The sequence below is a fragment of the Planococcus citri genome, chromosome 4, assembly GCF_950023065.1.
Source record: "Planococcus citri chromosome 4, ihPlaCitr1.1, whole genome shotgun sequence".
NCBI lineage: Eukaryota > Metazoa > Arthropoda > Insecta > Hemiptera > Pseudococcidae > Planococcus > Planococcus citri.
Window position 1 is genome coordinate 43,297,012 of NC_088680.1, and position 26,928 is coordinate 43,323,939.

Below are 26,928 nucleotides of genomic sequence, written 5' to 3' on the forward strand. Positions count from 1 at the left end.
ATTGTGTTATCTTTTTATTCGGCGTCAACAAACATGTGTTGCACTCTGGCGGTGAAATGCATGAAATACGTGTTATCATGCTGAAAGGGGGATATTTCCATACTTACGCACGCTTACACACGCGCACACTCGACTTGTCGAGATGCGAATGAATGCGATTCTCTACAAAAAGTCCCCCTTTCAGCAAGGCGATGGTGGCGCGGCCACGAGATGTTAACGCCGAATCGACAAAGTTCGTCATTATTACAAGTTTCATCTAAAAAGAAAGAAATTAATTAAGAAACTCTTGCTTGTGTGAATCGAAGATCATACTTCTCACGTAGCTTGTGATGTGTTAGTTGAAAATTCATTCGAATAATCCGCCTGTGAAATCATGTAAACACGAACTCGTCAGAAGAAAAGGTGAAATTTCCAACATCTCCATCTGAAAAAACAAAAGGTTACTTCGTTGGGATTAGACATTTATATCAGCAAAGCTCTTTGGAAAGTTATTTTTGAAACGAATCCGTGTAATTGATACAACTTGTACCTATGCAGGTGAGCTCTCTCATTCGTACTCAATTCCTCCTGATCAGTTCACTTCCAACAGAAAGAAGTCTCTAAAGTTATTGTTTTCCAGTTATCATCGGAGGTCGAAATTATCTCCTACACCCTATGCTGATAATAAATATGTCCGAATGCGAAGCAACTTGTAGGAGATGTGAATTGCAGAATGATAAAGCTACTGAAAAACTGATAATATGTCGAGATTTTCTGAGAAATTTGTGTAAACGCGGAGAACAATGTAAGTACATAATCAGGTTACGTAAACGTTTGTTATCAAACTTCTAATTTTTGAATTACTTCGCAGGTAAATATTTTCACCCACAACGAGACGAAGGTAAAGAAGTATATGTATTCTGCCACGATTTTCAAAACGGTGGCTGTGCCAGGTTAGGGTGCAGATTTATTCACTGCTCGGCTGAAGACGAAGATTATTACAACAAAACTGGAGAACTATTACCTCACGTTTATGACGCCTATCGTAAAATAATTGAAAGCTTAGACGAAAGTGGACCTGTTTGTAAAGATTATTTTAAAGGTGAACCTATCGTATGTTAAATACGGTTTTGTATTTTTCTCGTATTTTATTGTTCTCGTGAATAATAGGTAAATGTAAACGAGAATCGTGTAAATTTCGGCATTTACCCGAAGAAAGGCTTTGTGAAAATGAGAAACCTAAACCAGTCGCTGTAAAATCAAACAATCGTAAACCGGACGATCGCTGCTGTCAGATATCATTCGAGCCAAAACACTATCGTAACGAATACGAAGACTATGGATGCGAATGTAAACGTCGTCGTATGTACAATCACAGTCCGGATTTAAGTTTACGAAATTGCGAAAATACAGACAATCGTAAATTATGGGTAAAAACCTCGGATTCTTTCTTTTTAACATTTTATTCTTCTCGAATCTTACCAGTTATGTTTTCTTCCAGGTACTTGAAAGTGAAAACGAAATGCTTCGGCAAAGATTATCCGAATTAACGAAGAAAAACAGCGACTTACAAGCCACCAATGAATTCCTTCTCGAACAAAATGCTCGCTTAAGAATGGGAGAAAAAAATACGCCTAGTTTAACCGCCGTTACGGTACCAGCTGTAACTATCACGAATACCGGCACCTTGCCTCAGGGCCAAGTCAACATGCAACAACCTCAAGTGTTGAGGACAGTGGCAGCTAGTGTGGCCACCGTGCCAGTGAGCTTGGCGGCAGTTGCAGCTACGCCGGTATCATTGGCAGCAGTATCTGTGGCTCCGATGCAAATACCTCCGGTATGTACGGTAGCTCATACGGCGAATGGGACTACTATACAGCAAGAAACTCCTCAATTGGTTTCGTACCCGATACTCAATAGACCGACGATTATACAAAGTGCATTACAACATCATTAAGTACAGTTCAAGAAACAAGGAGTAAATTTTAGCTTCGAAATGTTAGATGTACAGCATAAGTGGTTAGAACGAAATGAATGCGCCTATTTCTTCGGCTTCCTTATATGTATTTTCACGGTTATATTGCTTGATATAATACCGTTCGCGAACGGTGTTTGTGTACATTAAAGTCGACTAATTTTGACTTATACGAAGCATTTATTTTTTAAACACAGGCATAAGGGTAAAAATAAAGTAACAAGATTGTACGTCCAACTCAATTTTCAATCAGTCCGGTTTGTCATCATTTATTGACCCAAAATTTTATCTAAATAAGCGTCAATTTCAGCTGATTTAAATTGTTTTAAGTTGCATCGTATATCGAATCATGATCCTGCTAGTTCCTCATATTTTGTTCGTTCATTCAACGAATTTTTACAAGTTATCTATTTTTTGGCTCTTATTCAAATTACGTCGTTATTGTTTACTTTTTTTTTTAATAGTTGTTAATGTACTTAGTATAGAACTTTTTTTTACGTTGTAAATAGAAAAAAATAACGAACGCTCAAGTTTTTTACAGCTTGTCTGAATTGAAAGTAGAATATTTTCAATGGAATGCTTTCTGCAATTGAAATGAAACTTTGTTTTCATAATAAGATCTCAAAATCGGATAGAATTATGTATGTAGTAGATGCTAAGATACTTTTTCTAACTGTAAATAAATGTAAGTATTTCTTTTTCAGTAAAGAATTATGGTATTTGACAAATTTTGTGTTTTCATCTTGCAGAAGAACAGTGAAATGAAAAGAACATTCACTCGTTTGCTCGTAGGCACTTCATGCTGTTTTAAAGAACATCAGCATCACAAAATAAAATGATCCCGAACTTCTCAACTTTAAATTCTCCTGTCTTCATCTCAGAACCAACAACCTACAATCTTAAAGTCATTCTACGAAACCAAAATGAATGAACTCTTAATAAATATTTCAACGGTTTGCACATTAAAACAAGTCTAGTTCACAAATCCGATACATGTTTATTTGAAAATTATATACGATTTCGATATCAAAACATCGGCTGAAAAAATATAATATCCCTGCTTGCGGGTTGATAATTCGCGTAAAAATAAAACTTATTTTACAAAATAATGGTAACATACCGAAGTGAAACGAAAAGAAAAGGAAAATAAAATCTCGTCCATCAGGAAAACAATAATAAAAGGAAAATAAAATCTCGCCCATCGGGAAAAATAATAGGAAGGGAAATAAAATACGTTAAAAACTTTTTTCCAAAACGAAAAATTAAAAATCTTCGAGTAAACATTTGGAATGCTTAATACAACCGCATCAATCAAAATACTTATATTTTATGAGCGTAACCGACATATCAGTCGTACCGATGAAAAAAAAATTAGAAATGTTACCCCTTAACTGTACCCTGCTGTCTACAATTAAGCGGTGAAAATACTGTAGGCCGCTAATAAAACGCGAAAAAAAAACTACTATAAACGAATATGTTGAATGGCTCGTCTACGAAACACTTTCGCACTAAACGAATCAGACTAGAGATAATGAACGGTATCGAAATCATCATCTGAGAAACACGATTCCTAATAATGTTAAAATAGAGAGAAATCCAGTCGATAGTAAACCAACGATAACCCGAATTTTCCAATGATGATTAGAAGCACGTAAAGTATCAATTATACGAAGAACTTGATTCCTGGTATCAGAAAAACTTCCGGAGTTTTCCACAACGAAGTCAGCTTTTTCACATTTCGCGTCTAGAGACATCTGAGCTTCGACACGTTTCTTTGCTTTGTATTCTTTCATGCCGCTACGTTCCATTAAACGTTGGAGTTGTAAGTCTTCTTCGCTACAAATGTAAAACAAAACAGGGTTCAATTTTTGTCAACATACGTACATCGTACTGTGCATCTCGTCGAACAGAATAAGCACTACATGGCATAGTGAAAACATGAATAAATCAGTACACGTACCAAGTGACAACGATGACTTTATAAATATAATCCAGCATGTAAGCGGTTTCGAATAATAAAGGTAAATCTAAAACGACGAACTGGTGTCCTATTTCAAACACACAAAGTAGATTAGCAAGACTTTTGAAACACAGTTGATATTCATAATCTGAAGAATTCAACCAATATGAGTAACATATTAACCTCTGAAGAAACATTTAATCGTACTCCATATAATCTCTTTGTAGATTTCCGGATGTGTAATTTCATTAAGTTTTCTGCGATTAGTCGAACTTTCGAATATCAAGTCTCCCAAAGCGTCTCTATTCAATCGGCCATCTTCTTCGAATATACTATCACCAAAAACTCGTTTCAATCCGTACCAAGCTTTTTTGCCCGGTTCCACAACTAAATAACACAAAAAATATCATTGATGAAGAACACATTCGAGAGTGTTTTGAGAGTAAATTAATGTAACATTCAAAACGTATGTAGATAAACTGTAACCTTTTCTGGCAATTTTATCGGCATCAATAACAGGAATCCCTTTTTCGATGAATATATCGGAAACAGTGCTTTTTCCAGTGGCAATGCCACCTGTTAGACCGACGATAAACATTTTAACGAAGTATTTCGCGCAATTTCAAGACAAGTAATGAGCAATAGCTAACACGAAAGAAGAAATAATTTATAAAACGTTCATTTATTGAACAAATTTTTTTATCTGATTCTGATTTTTGTTTATCATTGCAGAAATCAGTGTAAGTGGAATGAAGTTTTGAAAAGAATGCTGAAGTAGTGTACAAGAGTCGATTCATTGAAATCATTTTCAGATATTCCAGATACAGAATGAAGTACAGTTTAAAATTGAACAAGTACGTAAGAAACAAATTTAAAACGTTAATTTACGAAGTGATGAGAAATGAGAATTTAGGAAATTTCAGAAAACTTTACGAAATGCATGCTTTTTAGTTACATCAATTGGAAACACTGACGTAAAAATTTCAGATGCAAAAACAAAACAGGTTTTCCCAAAATTGTTTTGATTTGATATGAAAACTTTCAACTTTCAAGCTTTCAAGCCTTTCAAGTTTCAAGGTGTTCAGTGTTGAGTGTTCGGTTCGGTTGGTTGGATGTTGGAATTGTTGGATTACTCAAATTTCGATCAAAATTCAAAATGCCATCTGTTCTACGAAGTTTTCATTTCATTAGTAGTACTGAAATCGAATGCATTATTTTTCGTGGACGAAAGAACGATGAAAACAAAACATAAAACATTGGTCCTCAACTTAGGTACTTAACATTGAATGTCATAAATTTCTGACCTGTCCAATGAAAGTTCAGAGATTCTGGCTGGAAAGGAAAAAACCATGGAAAACCCATGGAAAAATAAAAAAATAAAAATACTCATTCATACGCATGCTTTATATTTGCGTAAAATTCGTTACAAAATTCCATGATAGAGAGACTGAGAATGAGAACCATTGAGTTGAGTAGTGCACTCAACATACGTCATGTCATCCTAAACTGTTTCTTTTTTTAATTTCGCTTTCATTAATCATTTTTGTTCGTTTCTCTTTGGTTATTTTTTTCTTTCTTTTGATTCTTTTCTCATTATTTGTCATTTATTTCTCAGTGCGGTTTGGTTTGATCTGTGATTCTGCGCTATTAGATTTTTTATTTCTTTTTTACAGGAGATTTGGTTTTCTCCAACGGCTTCTCTATGCGAGATTTGAGTCTACTACTGCCATTGTCTTCATCTGTTTTGTTGTTTGAACCGTGCCGTCTCGTTTGTGTTGATCTTAATTTATTATCGTAGTATTTAAATTTTACGTTTTTCAAACATGTCTTCGACTAGTGCTAAACGAAAAAACGCCGGCGACGGTGGTAATGCTAAAAGAAAACAACGTAAATCAAAACAGAATGAAGACGATAACGATAGCGAGTTCGAGAGCGGATCCGAAGCCAGCGCTGAAGAATCAAAAAATGATTTCGGCGACTCAAAAGACGATTTGGATGCTTTACTAGCCGAAGACTCCGGCTTGGTAAGATGTGCATTATTGCTTCGTAGCGATTAGATTGCTTTTTCTAAGTGGGTCAGTTTTTTCGCATGCGATAGAAAATTACCGTTATTCGATGTGTAATATCTTTGTTGCGTTTACAGCGAGTCCCTGGACCGACTCATGTCGGCACACTGCTCATTTGCGGTGCCACTAATTGGGATACTATTGGTCGCAGACAACCAACTAAAGGAACCAAAACTCCGGTCGGACGTAATCTATACATTCCTCATCGTTTAGCACCACTCGAACAAACTCGTATTCGATATGCAGTTAGTAATTGCAACTCCGCGCATACTATTCTTATTACAGAAGAAGGAAAAGTTTTATCTTTCGGTGAGTTCTAATATACCTGTCATCAAATGTTATTCGATTTTTCATCGTGTTTTCCGTGTTGTATCCCAGGACGCAATGAAAAAGGACAACTGGGTATTAAAGACTGTCCTCGTAAAGATATCCCAACGCCGATGGACAACGTACAAAATTTCACCTTCGTCGGTGCCGCTGTCGGACGAAACCACACAATTTTACTGACCGGTTTGTATACTGCTTCATAATACATATCAAACATCCATCTGCATTCGAGTTGAATTTTCTATATTTGCGTGTATCTTTGTACAGATAGAGGACAAGTATTCGCTTGCGGAGACAACAAAATGGGACAATGTGGAGTGAACTCGATGAATTTAGTAATTCCAACTCCAACCAGAGTAAGTTTCATCAAATCTAGCTTCCTTTTCTAAAGCTCCTCGTCATTTCATCATTTTTCATCCGTACAGGTCAAATACACCGGTCCTCCAATAGTAAAAGTTGCATGCGGTGCCGAATTCAGTATGATTCTGGATTGCAAAGGAGTATTATATTCCTTCGGATCACCAGAATATGGTCAATTAGGTAATCATCGTTGATAGTCATTCAGCATACATCGCTGTATCCATCTTTATAAGCTGATTATCGTTACAGGACATGGCTCAAACGGCGAATACATCGCGCAAGCTAATAAAGTATCGTACAATACGGAAAAAGTTCCAAAAAGGATATCGTTGTATATAGAAAAAGGTCGCGATAATCGACAAAATCCCGTTGATTTTCCAGAGATAATAGACATCTCATGTGGCACAAATCATACGGTATGATGCCAATTCGTCTCTCTATCATTACCAAAAGGTCAGATTAATCATACACTCTTTATCTTTTGCAGGTCGCTCTGGATTCTCGTAAACGAGTTTTTTCTTGGGGTTTCGGCGGTTATGGTCGATTAGGACATGCTGATACGAAAGACGAAATGATGCCGAGATTATTACAGTTCTTCTGCACGACAGGACGTGGCGTCAAATCCGTTCATTGCGGTTCTTCGTATAGTTTGGCGGTCAATGAACACGGTGAGTGTGGTTTTTATCTATCAAAACAACGATAAGATAATCGAGTATCGATTTTATTTAATTTTTTTACGTCATTTTCAGGCATGGTTTATTTATTCGGTTTAACGAAGAAAACCGGCGAAGCCAATATGTACCCGAAACCGGTCCGAGATCTACAAGGTTGGAAAGTACGTAGTGTAGGGTGCTCTTACACCAGTATCGTAGTTGCTGCCGATGACAGCGTTATCGCATTCGGACCCAGTCCGACTTACGGAGAATTAGTACGTTTCTAGAATATTTCATTATCGTAGTTTTATTTCTTTATATGCGATATTAATGTACTTCTCATAAACAGGGCTTGGGAGAAATGAGGAAAAGTACAACTACTCCGCTCGAAGTGAAAAGACTCGAGGGTATTTATATTGAGCACGTATCTTGCGGTATGAGTCACACTCTTATGATAGCCAGAGACGAAACTGACGAAGAAAAAGAGAGACTCGCTGCACTGCCATCTTATAATCCTCAAGAAGGTATTGCACTAACGAATTTACTAATATTACCTGCTTTACCCATTACGCTTTGCTAATCATTTTTTGTTTATTTTTCACAGCTAAATAAACTCTTGAAGAATTCTAATAATGGTTGAGAATTTCATCGGCATATTTTTTCTTTCTTTTTTTTAATTAATTCTAAGTTGCCAGTATATTAATCCGAACAACATTCTTACTCATTCAGTATTAAAAATTTTACGCGTGTTTAGTATAAGACATTTTTTTATTCCGTTCAACATGGCAAAAAATCTTAATTTTAAGTGTATGTGTGAAAAATTTTAGCGATTTTTTTTTTGTTTTTTGTTCATTTTTTTTCAGTAAATTTCAACTTATTAACCATTTTTGATTTCCCTCCCTCCCCCCAAGTTATAATTATTTTAAAACAGTAGTAGTGTTAAGAGTTTAAAGGTTATATTTATCGTGCACTTTCTCCTCCCTCCCCCTTTCTGCCATTCCTTTTCTGTTTGTGTGTATATTGTAATGAATAAAGTAATACTTTGAAAAATCTCGAGATAATGTTAAGCTGTTACGATTTGTATTGTGCATTTTTTTTTCTTTCGTTTTTATGTAATATGTTAAATAATTCCTGCCCTGTTGAGAGCTCTCGTATCACGCAGGATAATAATGCTCTAGATAAATGCTATACCGTTAAGTAATATGATGGCTTCAAATCGAAATTTAGTGAAGTACCAAAAGATCGTGATAAGTGGGACTATTATCATACAATTCAAAAGATTTTCTTCCTAATTGTAAGTTTTCATATTGAAATAAATAATACGAATTTGAATTGGTGTAGTTTGCATTTAAATGGGATTATATGTAATATGGTGAGAATTACTTGTCTGCTCTTTGGGTTCATAGAAGAGACAGAATTTTAGTGAAGATGCATCGTAATACGATTTTCACCTCTTCAGCATTGAAATTTTCAATTTTTCCATTGAATTATTCAACTTTGCTGCTTCTGAAAATGACTATGGACCAACATTTAAATTTCAGCTACTGCAGCAATCGTCAATAATTAGATGCTCATAATCAGACTTCGTAAAAATGCTTTCAAAAAATGAAAAATTTCCAAATTTCATTTATTTGAAAAAAATGAATTGATAAATATTGTACAATTTGGCGAAAGAAAAATAATAAAACGCAGAATCGTAGTAACAAACGCCATTTAAATGGTATAAAGCGATGATAAAAAATTTTAAGCTCTTATCATATAAACATATAGACTAGTAGCTCGATTCCAAGCAATTGTAAATCCATAATTCAGATCATTTTACATTAACTGATAATCGATAGACGGTAAACGTTGCAAGAGGAATGTCAAACCACTCAAGAACAAACTGGAAGACGTATTTGATTCGGGACCGGGAAAATTAAAAGAATAGGACACTTTGTAATATCACACACACAAATTAGCATACGTATACATACATAATAATACTAAAAATAGAATATTTTAGCGTCCTGTATCCTTTCGGCGAGATCTCCCGATAAACACGAATTAATCTATGATAAATGCTTAATCCTCGATAAAGAAACGTAACTCAATTGAGATGCAGGATCAAACCAACCAATCGGTCCGATCTCACAATCGGCGCAAGTCAAATATTTCAGGCCGGATACTGTATTTGAAAAGCCGACGTTTTCGAAACCGTATTTATCAGCAACCATCCAAAATTGGTTTAGATTTTCCTTATCGATCGTTTCATTACGGATTTTATCCTTTGCTAGGGTCATTAGCGGCAGAGGAAACTAGATTTCGAAGTTGACAGCTGATTATAAAATTGATGTTTTTTAGCAGTTGGAATTCAAGATAAACTTACCTCTATTTCTTTATAATCTGCGGCGTTCGAATTGAGTATTCTAGAGGGGCATCGGACACATACCACTGGATACTTGTTTCTTCCATCTTTTACTAAATCTTCGATATTTACAGTGACTACTTTACTAGATTCTTGGCTATCGGTGTCTTCCATGTTGGTGGGTTTGCTAGCTGTAAATCGTTCGGTGTGATGAGAGTGAGTTGATTTACAGAACAACGAAAGCATATGTATGTTGAATACTGTTACAACTTACCTTTTAATACAGTAACTAATTAATAATTAATCAAATTCTACGACATTTTATGCGGTAATCAATCTAATCAAAATCAAATCAAACACCTTTTTTTTTGCAAGATAATTCAAAACAATCTGCAATTTTTCATCTGTGGTTTTTTCCGCAAAAATACACAGTGTGACCAGATGAATAATTTTTCTGTAAAATGCAAAGGAAAACAAAAAATGAAAATGCGATTTATCAAAAACTATGAAACAAATTCGAATTTTATGGAGTATAGTGTGTTTAATTTTATTATTTCTCAGTACTGTAATAATTTTTATTAACGTAGATAAATCGCGTTCAATCTTGAGCATCCGCTCCAGCAATCATGACCTTAGCAAAAGTAAATTGCCCAATATTTACTTGATAATTGTGATACTCTCAGCTGCCGGAAATTTGGAAAAAAGAGAAGCAATACGTAAAACTTGGCTCAGTTCAGATATTTCCAACGTTAAACATGTGTTCGTCATTGGAGAACAAGACCTCAAGTATGACATTCATACCATAGAAGCAGAAATAATCACTTATCACGATATCCTATTCTTGAAAAATGTAAGCGATTCGTACGATGCTCTGACCGTAAAACTTCTCCAGTCATTCGTCGGCGTTGAGAAACTATGGGATTTCAAGTTTCTACTAAAAACTGACGACGATTCTTACGTACGGTTACCAAGTATGATTAGCGAATTGAAATCAAAATACGATCATTTGACGACTCTGTATTGGGGATTTTTTGACGGATCTGCTCACGTGAAGAAAGCTGGAAAATGGAAAGAATCAAATTGGTTTTTGTGTGATCGTTATTTACCTTATGCGCTGGGAGGTGGTTACGTTCTATCACAACGTCTAGTTCAATTTATTGCTCACAATAGCGAATATCTCAAGTAAGAATTATCTCGTTTTGTGACCAAACTTGAAGTTATAGAATTGATTCTATTGATTGATTTTTTTCTTGTTACAGTATTTATAAAACAGAAGATGTCTCTGTCGGGTCTTGGCTATCACCTCTGAATATTACTCGAGTTCACGACTCGCGATTCGATACGGAATATAAATCCAGAGGATGTTTCAATTCGTATCTCGTAACGCATAAACATGAGCCAGATGACATGAGAAAAATACACAGTAACCTTATGAGCTCTGGAAATCTATGCGAAAAAGAATTTCAGACTAGATTATCGTACACTTACAATTGGACGGTACTGCCATCTAAATGTTGTATAAGGAATAAATAAATAAGAAGACTGATGTAGTAATGTAAACTTATTAATATACATTTCGTTTATATGTTTTCTATTCTAAAGTATCAACAAACAATAATATAAAAATCATAATCACTTCTTTTTTCTATCCGAAATACATTTTGGGCAATACCACTTTCCTTTTGGTTTCGTTGTAAGTTTAACGCAAGCAAAATGAAACCATTCGATAGGACACTGCAAAAATAACACGAGAAAAACAATTAAAAAAAACATCCACTTGAAGTGTTTCTGACTGAATACATCGATACTTACGTCTGAATTATCACAACCAATCATCTCGCCATATGATACTTGATTACAAAGACAATAAGTGGGTTCATTAGGATCTACTGGCATATCTATCGCATCGGTGGAATGAGAAACATTGGGCAAAATGGCACTGAAATTCGATTCGGCAGCGGACGCGACGATTTTACTCGACGAAACTGCAGTAGCTACATCGAAAATACAAAATTAATATTGTAGAAAAATTGCACAATTCCAAAATATTATCTGTACGGATATTCGCGTACATTTTTTCTGTTTCTTCTTATTCGCTTTCGCCGAAGCTTCGTCTTCAGCGCTGCTTTTCTTTTTGGCGTCTTTATCTGGTAATTTCTTTCGGCCTCCTAAATAAAAATATGTAAGGTGAGCAGAGGAATATCATCATTTTTGAGACAGAAATAACTCGTTGAAATAGGTACGTACGTTTTTGAGTATTTGCGGGTTCTTCTCGAGTTTGCGATGCACTCATAGCTTTATCTTGAATTTCAGCTTCAAATCTAGCTAAATCTGAGTCTAATCTACGAATGTGTTTATCAACCTGAAAACAAAATCCAAAAATCAATGCACAGATTCGAGATTCTGAAGCGATGGATATAACAACGTTGATGATGAATTTTACCAATTCGTAAGTCTGTATGGCTAACTGAACTTTATCGTCGGAGTATTCCTTGGCTTTGGTAAACAGTTTCTGGATTTCATTCATATGCTCTTTCTTCTTTTCAGTGTTGAAGATTTTGATATTGCTTAGGTAATCATCGCCAGTTTTATCGATTTGTTTCATTATTTCTTGGGCTCGAGAATCCAGTTCTCTCATCAATTTGAAATTGCGCTGTAATTCTACTGGGAGATTTTCCAAACCTGTAAAAAAACACATGGTGAATGATCTGTCCATTTGGATAATTTCTTATACAGAAAAATTTCTGTAAGAACTTACTATCTAAATAATGTTCTAAATACAATGCAGATGTCATGTTGGCGGTAACGAAATGCTTGGTGAAGAAATATTGGTATTTGTAAGATACACGTGTACTTAAAAATCGCTGATTAATCTAGAGGACAGTTTAATAACCATTTTATTGAAAGAAACACAAATTTGCACATTTACACTTTTGGAATTTTTAAACAGAGAAATCGCATCGCATCAACTCGACAAAAAATGCACGCAAATTTCGCAAAAAATGTCAAAACGTTGTCAATAAAAACAATCAAGGTGATTGGCGAACTATTTCACTTGAAGCATTGATTGGTTGATTCCTAGAGCTCATTTTTGATTGGCTGATTTTTTTGATAAGATAAAAAGGCGGTTCATTTTGAGAAATTTGAAATTAAGGGTGTAGTTTAGTAGGTAAAATGAGTCGTAAAAACCTTCAATTTTCGTTACAAAACTACGAAAAAACTACTGTTCGGATAACTTTCATTTTTGGATATGTTGTTTAGACGGATAAAATCTTGGGTGCTACGAAGCCCTTTTTGAGAAATTTACTTTCATACATTAATTATAATGATTTTAAATATTGTAAAAATGAGCTATTTTCACTTGAAAATATAATGCTTGGAAACGAAAATTTCAAAAAAGCGGCTTCGTAGCACCCATCATTGCAATCTTGAAAAGTTATGTTCCGAATTCTAAATAGATCTGTTCATTATTCGTTGCGTAGTTTTGTAACGAAAATTGTCAGTTTTATTTGTTGATATTAACAATGGCGGACCTAAAAATTGTTTTGTTTACAAATTTTAGTTGAAGCATTTTAAATGTAGGGTGCGTATTAATAGTTTTCGTTGATACGTGTACTTAAGAATGAGAAAATTCGTTCTTTTCATCATAAACCCCTCTGGCCACTTTCATTTATCATTCAAAACTTCAAAAGCAAAAACAATTTCGAAAAAGTTATCAATTATCATTTTGAAGTGGAAAAAATTGCTTTTGTTCTCGATATAATTAATAATTCTCATCAATGTGTAACAAAATACATCTCATAGGTACCCTCACAACAACTAATAAACCATGTACCTACTTACATTTTATTCTTTCAACTTTCAAGTTAGTATGCGGGGTGCTTAGTTATCAACTTTCATTTATTTAGACATTCAGAGCAAGTGAGTAAATTTACGAATTTTGACCAAACCAAAATCTCAAAATGAAGTATTCCTACTTGAAATAGTATCATGGTTTTGACAATTTACAATTTTTTGAACTTTCCCTGGTTTTAATTGATTTTGTTTGCATTTTGTCGAATTTTACTGAAATTTCACCTAATTTTTACGATTTTTAATGATTGGGTAGGTACCTACCTACTGATTTTAACACTTTTTCGAGTGTTTTCATATAATTTTGTCAACAAATCTTCACACATTTTTGTCAAATTTGAGTGAATATTGGACATTTTTTGGTGATTTTATAATGTCTTTAGGTAATTTTAGCGATGATTTACAGAATTTTTGCTCCATTTCGTCGTTTACTTACAAGGTAACCTCCCCCCCTGATAATCTCCAATTTGAGTGAAACTCGGACTGCTGGAAAGAGGACCTCAAAAAACACCGATCCCCCCAATTTTCAGCGGCTCAAGTTGATTATTCGATTTTTGGCGAGCGTTTGAAATTTTGTGTACCTAAGCTAAAGCTGTTTGAGTTTGATAACTCAGAAAACGGAAAAAAAATACAAATATCCATCTCTCCCACGTATCAACTTCCGGAACTCAAATTTTGGCCAAATGCAATTTTCTAGATCTAGATACCTGATCGACTCACCATCATTAGCCGGGGATCCGGCCTTCTAGTCCGAAAACAGGATTTTTTTTTACTGTTTTTTCTCTTTATTTTCGGTGAATTCGAAAAATTGTTTCTCCCCACCTCGTGAACTTGAGTAGCTGAAATTTTGGCCAAAGGTTCTATGCTTGGTACCTAATTGACTGATACTACCGCCGGCGAGATCTGGAATTATCATCAGAAATAAAATTTTCTGTCCATCTAGTGGTTTATGAATGCTATTGAAAAATTTGAAAATTCTGTAAAATCAGCTCTCGTAATGAACTTCAGGAGCTCAAAATTTCGGTTAAAAAGTCTGTGGTAGATTGAAATCGACCCATACACCATTATTCCGATACGGCTTTCTGGTCAAAAAACCGGATTTTTTACTTGTTTTCTCGTATTTTCGGTGAATTTAAAAAACGACCGTTTCTCCCCGCCAAATATAAAAATTTTAACTGCTCAACTCATGTGGTGGGGAGAAATGGTCATTTTTCAAATTCAACAAAAATATGAGAAAAAAATAAAAAATTCTATTTTCTGACCAGAAGGCCGGATCCGGCCAAGGGTGGTATGGGTCGATTTGGTGTCTAGCACAGAATGTTTGACCGAAATTTGAGCACTGGAAGTGCATAAGATGAGCTGGTTCAACTGGTTTTTCAATTTTTTCAATGACATATGTACAAGAACCAGATGGGCAAAAAATACGATTTCTGATTATAATTCCAGATCCGGCCGACGGTAATGTTGAATGTTTTTCGAATATAGAAGTTTCAATATTTCAATTTTGGATTCAGTTTTTGTGAAATACGCACCTTATCTCCATACAATTTTGAGTAAAAATGAACTGTTGTATATTTAGCCGAAAATGTTATTGTACATTTAAAAAAAGTTTAGAGGCAGACAGGTTTTGATTTTTGGGATTTTTGATAAAATGTCATGTGACCTATCAAAATGAAATAAAATTTCACGAGAAGTTCTAATACTCTGACAAAAATTTTTTTAAGAATTTTTGAAAGAGTCTATTTGAGCTCAAAATTGAGTCATGATTTCCGAAGTTTCTGAAAAAGGCATCATGCAACGCGAAGAAATGGATTAAAATGTGGGGAAAAATTACAAACAAAACTTTTTTTGAGCATTTCAGAAGAATTTTGATCCAAAAACTTGATCATGATTTTCAGAGTGTTTGAAAAATGTGATATGTGATCTATCAAAATGGGGTCTACCTCCTCAATTTTTTGAAATTCCTCTGTTCATTTCACAATTTGCCAATCAGAAGTCCTGCTTTTGCCGAACTTACTTAAGATTTTGTTTTTTTGTTACCAAATTTGCTCCAATCTTGGTGTCATTTTTTTGGAAAAGTGGTCAAAGAGCGTCAATTTTTGGCAAAATAGTCAAAAAGTATCCATTTCAGTCAAAATTGTTGAAAAGTGATTATCCTTGGTCAAAATGTCGAAAAGGGTCAATTTTTGCCAAAATTGTCAACAAATAAAATTCCTATTTTTTACAAAATTATCACAGTGTCAATTTTTTTGCGAATTGATGAAAATTTGAAATGTTCTTCTGTCAAAACTCTCAGGAAGTAGTTTTTCGATAAAGTATAGTCAAATGGTCGTAATTTTTGTCAAAACTGCTGAGGAACTTGTGCTTTTATACTTTGTTTGCCAAAACATCCGAAAAGCAATCATTTTTGTTTTGCCAGCCTAAAAAGTCAATTTTTATAATAAATTTTATTGATACTTTTGAAATTTACTTTAGAGGCACTGCGGGCCCCCACGAAAAAATTTTTTTAATGAACAATCTTGTCAGAAAATTAGATTTTGAAAAATTAAAAAAATATTCTTGTATTCAGTGTACCGAAAATTTTAAAAAATCATTCTGAAAACTAAACAAATCCTCTATTCTTTAAAAGTACTTCGTGAAACCCAGGCTTAAAATATTATAGCGCATTAAAAATGCAGTAAATGAAAATGAAAATATAATTCTCCCGCCGAGCGCGTCAAGTACATCTTTCCACGACAACGTCGTGGAGAAAATGTGGTGACGCGCTTGGCGATGGAAATTCTGTTTTCGTGACAATCGGAAATCTGAATTATTTTGGAAATTTTTCGAAATGAAACGAAAAATTCGACTTGGCAACGCTTCCAGCGTATTAAATAACAACGTGTACGAGTGTGAGTGCAACAAATGGCAACAATTAATGCAAAAATGCGCACGCACAATTTTTAATAATTTGTTCAAAATAAATTCTCAATAATTATTCTATTTTTCGTTCGCGAACAAATCGGTAAGTCGTTTACTGATAAAATTATAAAGTAGAATTTTACACTCTTGATTTGGCAGCCAAATATTTTTCTATAAAAGTTGCTCGTTACCTATTTTCTCGGAAAATTGGAAGCTAAAGTACACCCTTAAATTATTAATTGTTTTCTATTTTATTTTTCTAAATACCAAAACATTTTAAAAATTAAAAAAATTAAAATTATTTCTATTACAAATTGGAAAAAAATGATGAACTAAAAGGACAAGTTTTGAAATCGTCCTTTGTTCAGCGTTTCGTTTTCACTTTTCAGCTAACGGGAGACTTTCTTCATGCATTACTTGATTCTGACTTCTGAGTCACCCAAACTATTGCTCCTTCAATATTTTAAATCGTCAAACTTATTCACATGTGTGTGAATTTGGTTGTTGAATCCTCCACTTACTTTACCACACGAAGCTTCTCTGTTGCCTGAATTTGAATCTCAACATAGTGCTCAGGATCAGGCTTGGTCCGGATGAGCAAAACACCTGGTCCGGATGCTCATGTTTGATCGAGCATACTAACTTGGCCAAAAAACCTATCCATGATTCAAAACTTTTATTGGAGAGGGCACTTGACACCCATTTTTCGTAACTTTCAGTGATTTCTTGTTATTTAAGCATTTTCTGAGATGAATATTTATTGAAAAAATACCTACTTACTTAATAATTTAATCGTACACAGCTAATTCTTTCTTTTGCAAGTTTTGCATAAAACAAAATTCAAATCTATCCATTTTTTTTTTTTTTTTTTTTTTTGCAATCGGTACTAAAAAATAGAAACGAAATTAGCGATCGATCATCAGTATGTGAAAATCGAACGGAAATTCAAAGCAAATAAATCAATACATAATAGTAACAAGGAGTGTATCACTTACTCCGTCATTAACAAAGGTAAACAAGGTTATTGAATGAAATTTTGGCATTTTAATAGCGATAAAATTCTAAACCAAGGTAATATAATAAACAGAAAAATAATTTTTACGACGCTTAAAGTAGGCAACATGACAATTTATAGACCATTTTCACTTACATCATTTACAAAGCATATCATAAGCGTGAACTCGTAAAATCCATAGTTATTACTATACTAACTAAATGTTGTAACTTGTAATAAGAATAGTATTATTATTTTTTTACATAATTTACGATGGTCGTATAAGTGTTAAAATTTAAAACTTGTGCAAATAATATTGGTCAAATATATTTCTGTCGTTAAATACGTGATTTTAGTTAGGTATAGATTTTTTTCTGGCCACAATACGAAAATCCTATTGCACAAATATCAAGATATCGAATAAACTCCCGCTACAATTACATATTGTTATTGCCAAGTGTTGGTATTTTCGAAGAGAGTGAATTTTTAACCCTCTTTGACTGAGGTAAGTAGGTAATATACGGTCACGTATATGTAGGTTTTTCATTCTATTTTGTAAAAATAAACGAAAGGCGCGATTTCGATTCTAGGCTATCATTTTTTATTCTTGTAAATGTAGGTAAATGGTGATAAAAGTTGACTGGAAGTACGCACGTACTCTCCTATAGAGATACCTTACTGTGTATAATATATCTTGAGTATATATACAGCAGCTCACTTTAAAATCTTATGTTATAAAAACTAAACGGTTATATTTATAAACGTGTCAGACTAATTTTTGGTAATATATTCGAGTGACTTAAAAGCTTGATATATTTATTGAGTTAGAAATGCTTGTATAATAAACTGTCTAGTAATTAAAATACATTTGCTGTTGACAACATGCCAGCCATTCGGTTATGTAAAACCGTATTGTCAAAATGTTACCAACATAATTATTTTAAGCGATATGATTTTTTTTCTTTTTTCTTTTTTTTTGTTTCATTCGCCTTTTATAAAAGAACAAAAAAAAACTGCAATGGCGGCGATTAACATATCTAGCATATTAATACCGACAAATTTGTTCATCTTTGTAATCGCATCGTATACGTTGATGTATCCCCGACTCGATAATTACTCATTCGACTGTGATCAAAGAAAGTCGACGATTACTCGCAAATATTTCTTTGACACGAGGATTAGGATTTTTTTCTTCAAAATGTAGCTAATTAAAATCTTTCTAATGTGTTTGTAAACATTACCTTGCTATAGGTACGAGTACATCGTCGCACAGATAGGTATGGGTTTGTCATCACCACCGCACCACGATGGCCAAGAAGTGCCATTGAAGGCGAGGGGGGAAGAGGAAGAGGGATACTATAAGACGTACATCTGTGTCTGTGATGTTTTGATTTGTAACGACGAATTTTCCAAGTTGTTTGGTAAACGACCAGGAAATATTATGAAAACACAGCCGGTTAAATTGTTTTGAATTTTCAGCAATTCTAAGCGATGTGAATGTCCTCCGCGGTCGCGTTGTAATAATTATTTGAGAAATTCTACGTCGTCTCTCGTTCCTCGAACGATGGGTTGTAGGGAATTTTGCTCGTGAGTTGGAAAATTTTCTCAATTCAACGTGATTCATGGTAAAAGAATTCCAAATTCGACAACTTTATTTCATTTCTGCTTCCTGAAAAATAAATCCACGATTAGTTTAGATGTCTTAATACGAATAGGTGCCTACTCACATATATTTACGAGTAGGAGTAGGTAAATTAGATTTACTCACGTTCATTCTGATACTACAAATGTTAGCTGCCATTCATAAAAACGTTAACCGAGTTCACTCCGGAAAGAAAAAAGACATAAAAATGGGCCACATTTGCAGCACGATTACTGTAAGTTAGTGTGGTTCGTACATCTCATCTACATTCCGGAATTAGGTAGCTATAAAGCTATAACATCGCTTAGACAAAGTTTTAACCCTTTAAAAATGTCATGTCAACATTAAAGAATATTTAATGCACAATTAACATCATTCAGATTAAGAATACCATCAAGAAGTCAAACGTTGAGCGAGCGGTAAAAAATTAGCGTATCGTAACTTTAACTGTACCCTAGAGATTAAACAAAAATAACCGCTTAGTAATTCTCAATTAGAATGGCTTCGTATGAGTTCGTCGTCAACTCGTCAAAAAAAAGTAGATATGTACCTTTTTCATAGTGCAAAGTGCAATACGTACGTATACATAGTAGAAATATTTCTCGAAACTGAAAGATTTTTTGGTAGGTTGTAGGTCTATACTAGATTTCTCTGAAACATGCAGATTGACCTACAGGTGCCTGAATTGGGAAAATTTCAAAATTTTGACCACTGTTTCGGGAGTAATTTTTCGAGACGAACAAAAAAGTTTATTTCTCAAAATATCTTATCTGTACAATTGAAGAAGTCACGAGCAATTGAATTTCTAAAAGAAAAATATTCAAAATTTTGAAAGTTGAAATTTCTTTACTTTCAAGGCGAATTTATGTCTACTTGACTTCTTGAAACAAGTACCTAAAAAATATAATTACGAGAAGTTGTCTATTTTTAAAATTGAAGCAGTTGGAAGCAATGAATTATTAAATATTTTCTAGTAAAATTTCCGGCCTCTGTTCGTCCCCCTTATCTCCTTTTATGGTGTCATGAGAATTTTCATACACAAATTTTATTTTCAACAATTTTTGAACGAACTTTTTAAAACCTGGACGATGAAAAAAATTATACCTACACAACTCAATGAAATTGTTCAATTCATAATTTAAAAAATGAAAGCACAAACATCTTCAAAGTCTAAAATTCAAGAATAATTGGTTTTTAATTTGATAGGAGATGGTTAACTTATTGAAGTATGAGAACGAGGAGACGAGGATTTTGAGGATTTCTGGATTCATATTACCTACCTATATAGACAAGTAGAAAAAATATTCCATCTCGCAGAAAAAAAATTGAAAAACCACCCGTTCAAAGGCATATTTTTCTGAGAAAAAAACTACAAAATTTGATCAAATTTTAGACCTTACAAATGGATTGGTGGTAGTTTCAAGTCATCCTACAGTCTCTTATTAATTTTTAGATTTTCTAGTTTTGTAAAATTTGTAAATTATAAAAAACACGAAGAAATGAAATTTATTACCTATGAACTCGAATTTACTGTCTTTGTATGTACCCTTTTAAATCAATTATTTGAGGACAAATTTTCATAATCCATTCCTATTAGTTCAAATTCAAAATTTTTCCAACAATTTTTTGAAAAAAAAAGAAAAATTCTCTTTAAAATGCCAAATTTTGCTTCCTAATTCATACTTTATTTTTAACCCCTGAAATCGATCGATGGTTTTTTCGAGCTGTTATTTGGAGCCTCCAACAAATTTTAAAATTTTGTAAGTACCTAATTCTCAAAAAAAAAAAAAAAAAAAAAAACACGACGATGACAACACCCAACACCGATTTGATTGAACTACCAGTAATTAAATCAATCACAAGGGTCACCAAGACATTAAATCTGAGTTCGGTTAGTTCATTGAGAGCTGAATGATCATCATTTTGAAATTTTTTAAGACAAATTTTCCTTAAATTAGGAACAGCCAAACATCTCATTTTCAATCGAGTTTGGAGGTCAAAAATAAGATAAGGACCAAATTTCAGCTTCTTATCTCAATGTGATCAAATTTTGAGAATTTTAAAGAAAATGTGGCAAAATATTTCAATTTTTTTTAGACCACAAATTTTTCAATTGGGCAGCGAAAATTTTTGAAGACAACTCGAGGAGTCTTTCAGCTCCAGTGAAAAAAAAACACGAGAGAACTCAATGAATAAGAGACCCAGATCCCAGAAGAAAGTATTGAATTAAATTCAAAATTTTGAGGACAAGAATGGTGATGTAGGAAGCTGTAAATTTTTTTGTGAAAAATTTTCAAAGATACCTATTTTTTTTATACTTCTACTTACTTTGGTCAAGTAGGTCACTAACATATTTGTGTTTATACATTCTGAAATTGAATTGGATGGATTTTAGGGCGTTTTTTCAAAAACTGACATTTCCCAACTATGACTGCAGGCTGCAGAACGGCTTGAAACCATCTCCAATCGGCTCAGCAATACGTACTTGATTGGGTAAAATTTTATAGAAACTTTATCTCACAAAAATCTGCTGAGGACTTCAAAACTTCTCAAAATGATTCAAAACTATTTCCAATAGATCCAGAGAGTCAAAAATTGGGTTAATTTGGTGAAATTTTGATTTTTTTTTGCATTTTTGACCCTTCAAGAAAAATGCATTTCAGCACCTGAAATTTCGACTGGCAATGTATTTTATGTGTTCTTCTGAAGTTCTGATTTAGATTTTATTCTTTCGGCTGAAAATAATTTCAGAAAATTAATTCGATCCCTTTCTCTTCTCAAAAAAATAACTCCTTCAAATTGTTTGTAAAAAAACGGTAAAAATTTTTCACGTTTTCTTCAGTAAGAATGTAAGAAAGAATTTCAAGTTTGAAAATTTTCAAACTTAAATTTTTAAATTAGAAACTCAAATTTAAGATTGATTCGCTCAGGCTAATTTTTAGGGTGTGATCATTTTTTAAAAATAATTTTTCAGGCTAAACAAAGGTCTGCATCGTGTTGAGAGTTTCCAATTTTTCCTCAATTTTGAAGTCTAATTCCAGGATGATAACCCGCTCCACCATTTTATTGAAAAAAGAAAAATACCTTCAACACGTAAATATCTATATTGAATAATCGAATTCTACAAAGAAAATACGAAGAAAAAAAAATAGGGTTGAAAAAACATAAGGCAAAAAGATACACAATAAAAACAAATATATCACAGAGAAATATAAATCATATACACAAATTTGGTTTACAGAAAGTACGTCATTGTTAATCCATCGAGTGCTGGTAAATTCGCGAAATTATCTATATAAACCGCGAGGTTAATAAATTCTTACGAACTCGAGGTGGCAGTAAATTAAAATTTTATCAGCATCTAATAATTCAACGAAATCCGCAATATCTCTGGAGCTGTTGAAAAAATGGAGTGAAAAAATTAACAAAACGAATAATGAAAAAAAAAAAGAAGAATAAAGAATTAAGAAAGAAGAAAAAGTGAGAAACTCGACAAACGCACACATCAAAACTTGAGAATGGATTTACGTTTATTAATGAGAGACGAGACATTAAACGATCTCGGGAATGTTGCCAGCGTTTAAGGTTTCGCTGAGTTTCTACCCTTCTCTATTATTTTTTTTTCTCATACTCGTAGTAGATATTCTTTTAGAAAACAATATTCTCAAAAAATTAGCATTTAAAACACGACTAAGAAGATGAAAGTATAACACGAAAATTTTCTCTCAAAGATTAACCTTCGGTGTGGCTTTAATTCTGTACTATACTATATCAGAGAGAGAAAGAGAATGAGAGAACTCATTCGAGCAATAAATTTTCTAGCTAGGAATATGCAGAACAGCGTTGAACATTAATTCGTAAACAAAATGAAAAGGCTTAGAAAGATGCTCGATTCATTAAGATGATTAATCACCAATTGGTCTTCGGACCACGCCAGGCCACTTTGCGACCGATGTGTGTTCGCGTATAGTAGGTACATTTGGCCAAAATATAACAACAATGTAGCCCACCTTAACAATTAAATCGAGTAATTTATTTTCAAGCGTACGCAGCGATGACTTACTCATAAATAACAACGAGGTTTATTCGCACCCAAGCTCATTCCGTAATCGAAATTCGCGTAATTTGGACTAAGGCTTTCGGTTTCTTGAGGTAAATTGTACTCTTCCTTCAATGGTAAATCTGTAAAAAAAAAATCACAAGTTATTATTTCGAGATCAATTTTTGCATCAAACTTTTATCCTTGGTCGAAAGTCTCGATAATTACTTAAATCAGGCGCAGGAGACCAATGCCTATCGGTTAAAAATCCATCGCTTCTCCTAGTTGGATCGCAATTATTGTGAGTTGAGAAACCAGCAGCGAATAACGATGCGTTTCCATCTGGTTGAAGAAAAATAATAACGTAAGCTTATTAAACGATAAGTATGTTAAGCATTTTTTTTACACGATTAAGTGCGTATTACGGATTCAACTATTTAATCTACTTTTAATCGAAACACGTGGTTTCTTACTTAAATTAGGCGATAACGTATTATAACCATTGATCGGCGATAGCTGCATTGGTGGAACTGATTGCAATGGATTCTGCAACTGAAATAAATTTGTTTTGTGATAATTAAGGAGGCATACTCGAGTATAATCTCGACTATTTTTATTCCGTTTATTTTTTCAATACAAGGTAGGTAAGAATTTATTCTATTCGTATTCTTACTTGCGACGGTAGAGAAGAATACATTGAGGCTGGAAATTGATGAGGTGGTGTACTGCAATAAGATAGCTGAGAGTTGGGCCATCCATGCCTGAGGAAAATACACAAAATATGATTTTCCACTTGAAATTGGATAAGAAAATAGGTACGTCTACGTATGCAGATCTGCAGATGGGTACAAGTAGAAAGAGGGGAATTGGAGTCGACTCTTATACATGTGCTTTGATTTGTACGAAATCAAGCTAGATCAAAAATACTTTTTGTAACGATCTGGAGCCTCCAGCAAGTTTTGAATTTTGTCCAGGAATTTCAAATTGCTCTAAAGTGGCATAAAAATAGTAGTTCTCGAGATGGTTGTTGAAATTTAGTAATCACCAATACAGATTTGTTTTTTTCAAAAAAAAAAAAAAAAAAAAAAAAATCAGTAATGAAAAAAATGAAAAATTGCCATAATGGAAGATTTTTTTGCTATTTCTAAGCATTCCAAATTTTCAAAAATTTTGCAAAAAATTTTAAAATGCACTTGACCCTTTAAGATTTTAGGTTACGAGGTTTTTTGGACATGCACTTTTAATCAAACTTGGTCAGTCTCAGTTGGATGGTTTCGGTTCGAATAAAATTCTCTTATCAGTTTATTCGCATGTAATTCATAAAGAGAAAAAATCCAGGGTCGAAAAAAAAAATATGTCAATGTTATTTAGTCTCTGAAAGTTTGAGAATGATCGTTTCTAAACTATACATACATTTTTTTAATACTTTGTTCACAAACCCTTTCAAGTGGCAAGTTGAGCAAAAAATTCCCCCAATTATTCACTCATCTTTCAATGTACTAATAAGTAGTCACCACTGTGTTTAAGAAACAGTCTACCATGATTCCAGGAGGGGAGGAGGGGGTTCTCACAAAATCATTTTTAGGGGTCCCAGAAGTGCATCTTCATACATTTTACGAATGTCTGATATTTTTTCATTTAACCAAACTTTCGTATAAAGTTATCTCAATCAAAGGTATTTCAACAAATTCGCTCAAATTTAGCTCAAATTTTTAGTACTTGGGCTCGGTTTTGCGTTGGATTGAAGGGGCTCGAGTGGAAATGACCTTTATTTCGAATTTTTGAGCCTCCAAATATTTAAGGAGGATGTAGAGGGGGAGGGGGGTTGAAAAAAAGTCAAACTAAGAACTAATCGATATGAAATCAAAAAATGCATAACATAACATACTCAAAAATCAGTCTCCCACAGCAATTCGGAGGGAAAACCGGAGTTTCGTGTTTTTTGACTTAAAAAAACCTTATTTCACGTCCTTTGCCCCTTCAAATTAAACTCAGATTGTGGCTTTCGGAAGTTTAGATTTTTCAATCCCTCTTCATCTTTTTACGGCTACAAAAAAGTTGATTTTGGCGCGTTTTTTAACGATTTTCAATTCTTCCATTTCTCGAGCTTTCAGGAAATCGGAAATGAGGGAAAGTCCTGCTCTCCCCCTCTCGGCTCTCTTTCTCTCTTTTCATTCATGATTTCAAATTATATGAACAGAAACAATAGAAACTGGTCCTATGTTCATTTTATACTTGAAAATTTTGGAGAAAAAAAAATTGTAAAAAATTATGAAAATCACTATTAAAATTGCGAAAATATTTCGGGGATTCCACAATAATAAGCTTCAACAATCTTTTCGAAGAAAATCTCTACAAAAATATAATAATTTTTTCCCCAGCAAGTATTTCAAAAATGTGAAAAAATTATTAGAAAAATAGCATTGAAAAAATATGGCGGGGAGATGAAGCGATTGTTTGAAAACGATCATAGATTCAGCTTAAAAACTTGAAAAATTCGTTAAAAATCGAAAAAACAACATCAGCGGGGTGGGAAGGGGTAATCGAGGTCCTCTTGAGCTTAAAACATTTCATTAAAAACTATTTTTGACAAAAAATTTCTCCTTTCTAATGAAATTTTTTTTTGATCATGTTCACTTGACCCAAATATGTAAATTATTACACAAAAAAGAGAATGAAGATTGAAAATTAAAATATGCAGAAAGTTTTGTATATAGATCATTTCAGAATTTTCACAATACCTTCGACAAGAAGGATTTTCAAGTTTTTTCCATTTTTGAAGCTCAAATATTGTAAATTTAATGAAATTTTTAGAAAATCAAAAATTGTTGAGCTTCAAAAACTTTTTAAATTTTGGGGTAAGAAAAAAAATGATCATAATGAAATTTGTTTATTTTTTGACGTAGTATTCATTTCCGCATTTATTTTTTTTATTGTGATTTTTTGAAATTAAAAATCATTATTTTGTAGCCTTTTTAATTTGAAAATTAGGTGAAAAGTCATAATACTTAGTTGAATTTTGTTCATTTTTCAAAGTACTACCGACCCCCATGGTCAAAATTGGATTTTAGCTCTTGGATTTTGAAAACTTATTTTGCGCCTTCAATTTTGAAGATAATGTAGTCTACAACTTCTCATATAACCTTTTTATCCGAATCTGAAGTATTGACATCCACTCACCACACATCCTGTACTCAGTAGGTGTAGGTAGTAAACGCTTGAACCAGATTTTTTCATCCTCCCGAAAAAAGTAGAAAAATAGACAGAGGCCGTCTTAAAATATCACGCCTAAAATGATAATTTCTTCAAGACTTTCAACACTACCACGATCAACTCCCCCCACCCCCATTAGAAAGCAAGGAGAATTTCATCATTCGAAAGAAAAATCGTTCGGATTCTTTTATTTTTGGCAAAAATATTAAAATCTGCAATAATTTGCACAAATACCACATTTTTAGTTTTAATTGTTAACATTTTGTATAGTTATGGAGAAATTGCCTCATTTTTATCATCGTTGATCCAAAAGTAACGAGTACATACATCTAACCTTGTATCTATAACCCATAAACGGATTATCTTGATTTTAAGAAAAATTAGGCTTCGCTATTTCCACATGAATTTCTGGTTCATTGGTTACGCTTTTTCTTATGTTAGCTCAAAATCCTTCAAACCAAATGGAGCGAATCATAAAATCAAAATCATAAATACAAATAGGGCAAAGAAATTTCTCACGAGTAAAATTCAAACCGCCAAAAAAGTAACTTTTTTTTTGTTTCTTCAAAACAAAAAAAAAATTGCAACGTACGTATTCTTTTTTTTTCAGCACATCACAC

General features: G+C 33.4%; 7 protein-coding genes across 9 annotated transcripts in view; 3 read left to right on the forward strand and 4 right to left on the reverse strand.

Moving 5' to 3' along the window:
• Positions 1-8: 8 nt before the first annotated feature.
• Positions 9-2,682, forward strand: LOC135844258 (zinc finger CCCH domain-containing protein 10-like). Of its 2 annotated transcripts, none has more exons than XM_065362410.1 (5): positions 9-537; positions 606-784; positions 851-1,081; positions 1,150-1,409; positions 1,481-2,682. In XM_065362410.1, the coding sequence occupies exons 2-5, from the start codon at positions 655-657 to the stop codon at positions 1,934-1,936; spliced, it is 1,077 nt and encodes a 358-aa protein (XP_065218482.1). In that variant the 5' UTR covers positions 9-537; positions 606-654; the 3' UTR covers positions 1,937-2,682. The 2 variants fall into 2 exon arrangements, with proteins under 2 accessions (XP_065218482.1, XP_065218481.1); XM_065362409.1 differs by having other exon boundaries at positions 10-537; positions 620-784.
• Positions 2,683-2,931: 249 nt separating this feature from the next.
• Dpck (Dephospho-CoA kinase) lies at positions 2,932-4,633 on the reverse strand. Its single transcript, XM_065362415.1, has 4 exons — positions 4,401-4,633; positions 4,098-4,301; positions 3,915-4,002; positions 2,932-3,790 (listed from the first exon to the last, which is right to left on the reverse strand). The coding sequence occupies exons 1-4, from the start codon at positions 4,510-4,512 to the stop codon at positions 3,505-3,507; spliced, it is 690 nt and encodes a 229-aa protein (XP_065218487.1). The 5' UTR covers positions 4,513-4,633; the 3' UTR covers positions 2,932-3,504.
• Positions 4,634-5,515: 882 nt separating this feature from the next.
• LOC135844256 (protein RCC2 homolog) lies at positions 5,516-8,652 on the forward strand. Its single transcript, XM_065362406.1, has 10 exons — positions 5,516-5,938; positions 6,058-6,289; positions 6,359-6,490; positions 6,575-6,663; positions 6,733-6,847; positions 6,917-7,083; positions 7,155-7,335; positions 7,417-7,595; positions 7,670-7,844; positions 7,925-8,652. The coding sequence occupies exons 1-10, from the start codon at positions 5,738-5,740 to the stop codon at positions 7,930-7,932; spliced, it is 1,479 nt and encodes a 492-aa protein (XP_065218478.1). The 5' UTR covers positions 5,516-5,737; the 3' UTR covers positions 7,933-8,652.
• Positions 8,653-8,926: 274 nt separating this feature from the next.
• Positions 8,927-10,082, reverse strand: strat (RAB interacting factor STRAT). The gene is made up of 3 exons (XM_065362417.1): positions 9,942-10,082; positions 9,689-9,858; positions 8,927-9,617 (listed from the first exon to the last, which is right to left on the reverse strand). Exons 2-3 carry the CDS (start codon positions 9,839-9,841, stop codon positions 9,372-9,374), a joined length of 399 nt encoding a protein of 132 aa, XP_065218489.1. The 5' UTR covers positions 9,842-9,858; positions 9,942-10,082; the 3' UTR covers positions 8,927-9,371.
• A 79-nt stretch (positions 10,083-10,161) lies between these two features.
• On the forward strand, positions 10,162-11,256 carry beta3GalTII (beta-1,3-galactosyltransferase 6). The gene is made up of 2 exons (XM_065362411.1): positions 10,162-10,849; positions 10,927-11,256. The coding sequence occupies exons 1-2, from the start codon at positions 10,173-10,175 to the stop codon at positions 11,198-11,200; spliced, it is 951 nt and encodes a 316-aa protein (XP_065218483.1). The 5' UTR covers positions 10,162-10,172; the 3' UTR covers positions 11,201-11,256.
• LOC135844262 (inhibitor of growth protein 5-like) lies at positions 11,216-12,716 on the reverse strand. The gene is made up of 6 exons (XM_065362413.1): positions 12,426-12,716; positions 12,111-12,349; positions 11,915-12,029; positions 11,740-11,835; positions 11,480-11,661; positions 11,216-11,401 (listed from the first exon to the last, which is right to left on the reverse strand). Exons 1-6 carry the CDS (start codon positions 12,460-12,462, stop codon positions 11,300-11,302), a joined length of 771 nt encoding a protein of 256 aa, XP_065218485.1. The 5' UTR covers positions 12,463-12,716; the 3' UTR covers positions 11,216-11,299.
• Positions 12,717-22,141: 9,425 nt separating this feature from the next.
• LOC135844257 (forkhead box protein E3-like) overlaps positions 22,142-26,928 on the reverse strand; it is a 30,317-nt gene continuing 25,530 nt past the window's right edge. For both annotated transcript variants that reach the window (XM_065362408.1, XM_065362407.1), the window contains exons 6-10: positions 23,769-23,856; positions 23,569-23,647; positions 23,324-23,437; positions 23,120-23,238; positions 22,142-22,452 (exon numbers count right to left, since the gene is read on the reverse strand). In XM_065362408.1, the coding sequence (XP_065218480.1) occupies positions 23,120-23,238; positions 23,324-23,437; positions 23,569-23,647; positions 23,769-23,856 (400 nt within the window). In that variant the 3' untranslated portion in view covers positions 22,142-22,452. The remainder of the gene's footprint in view (positions 22,453-23,119; positions 23,239-23,323; positions 23,438-23,568; positions 23,648-23,768; positions 23,857-26,928) is intronic.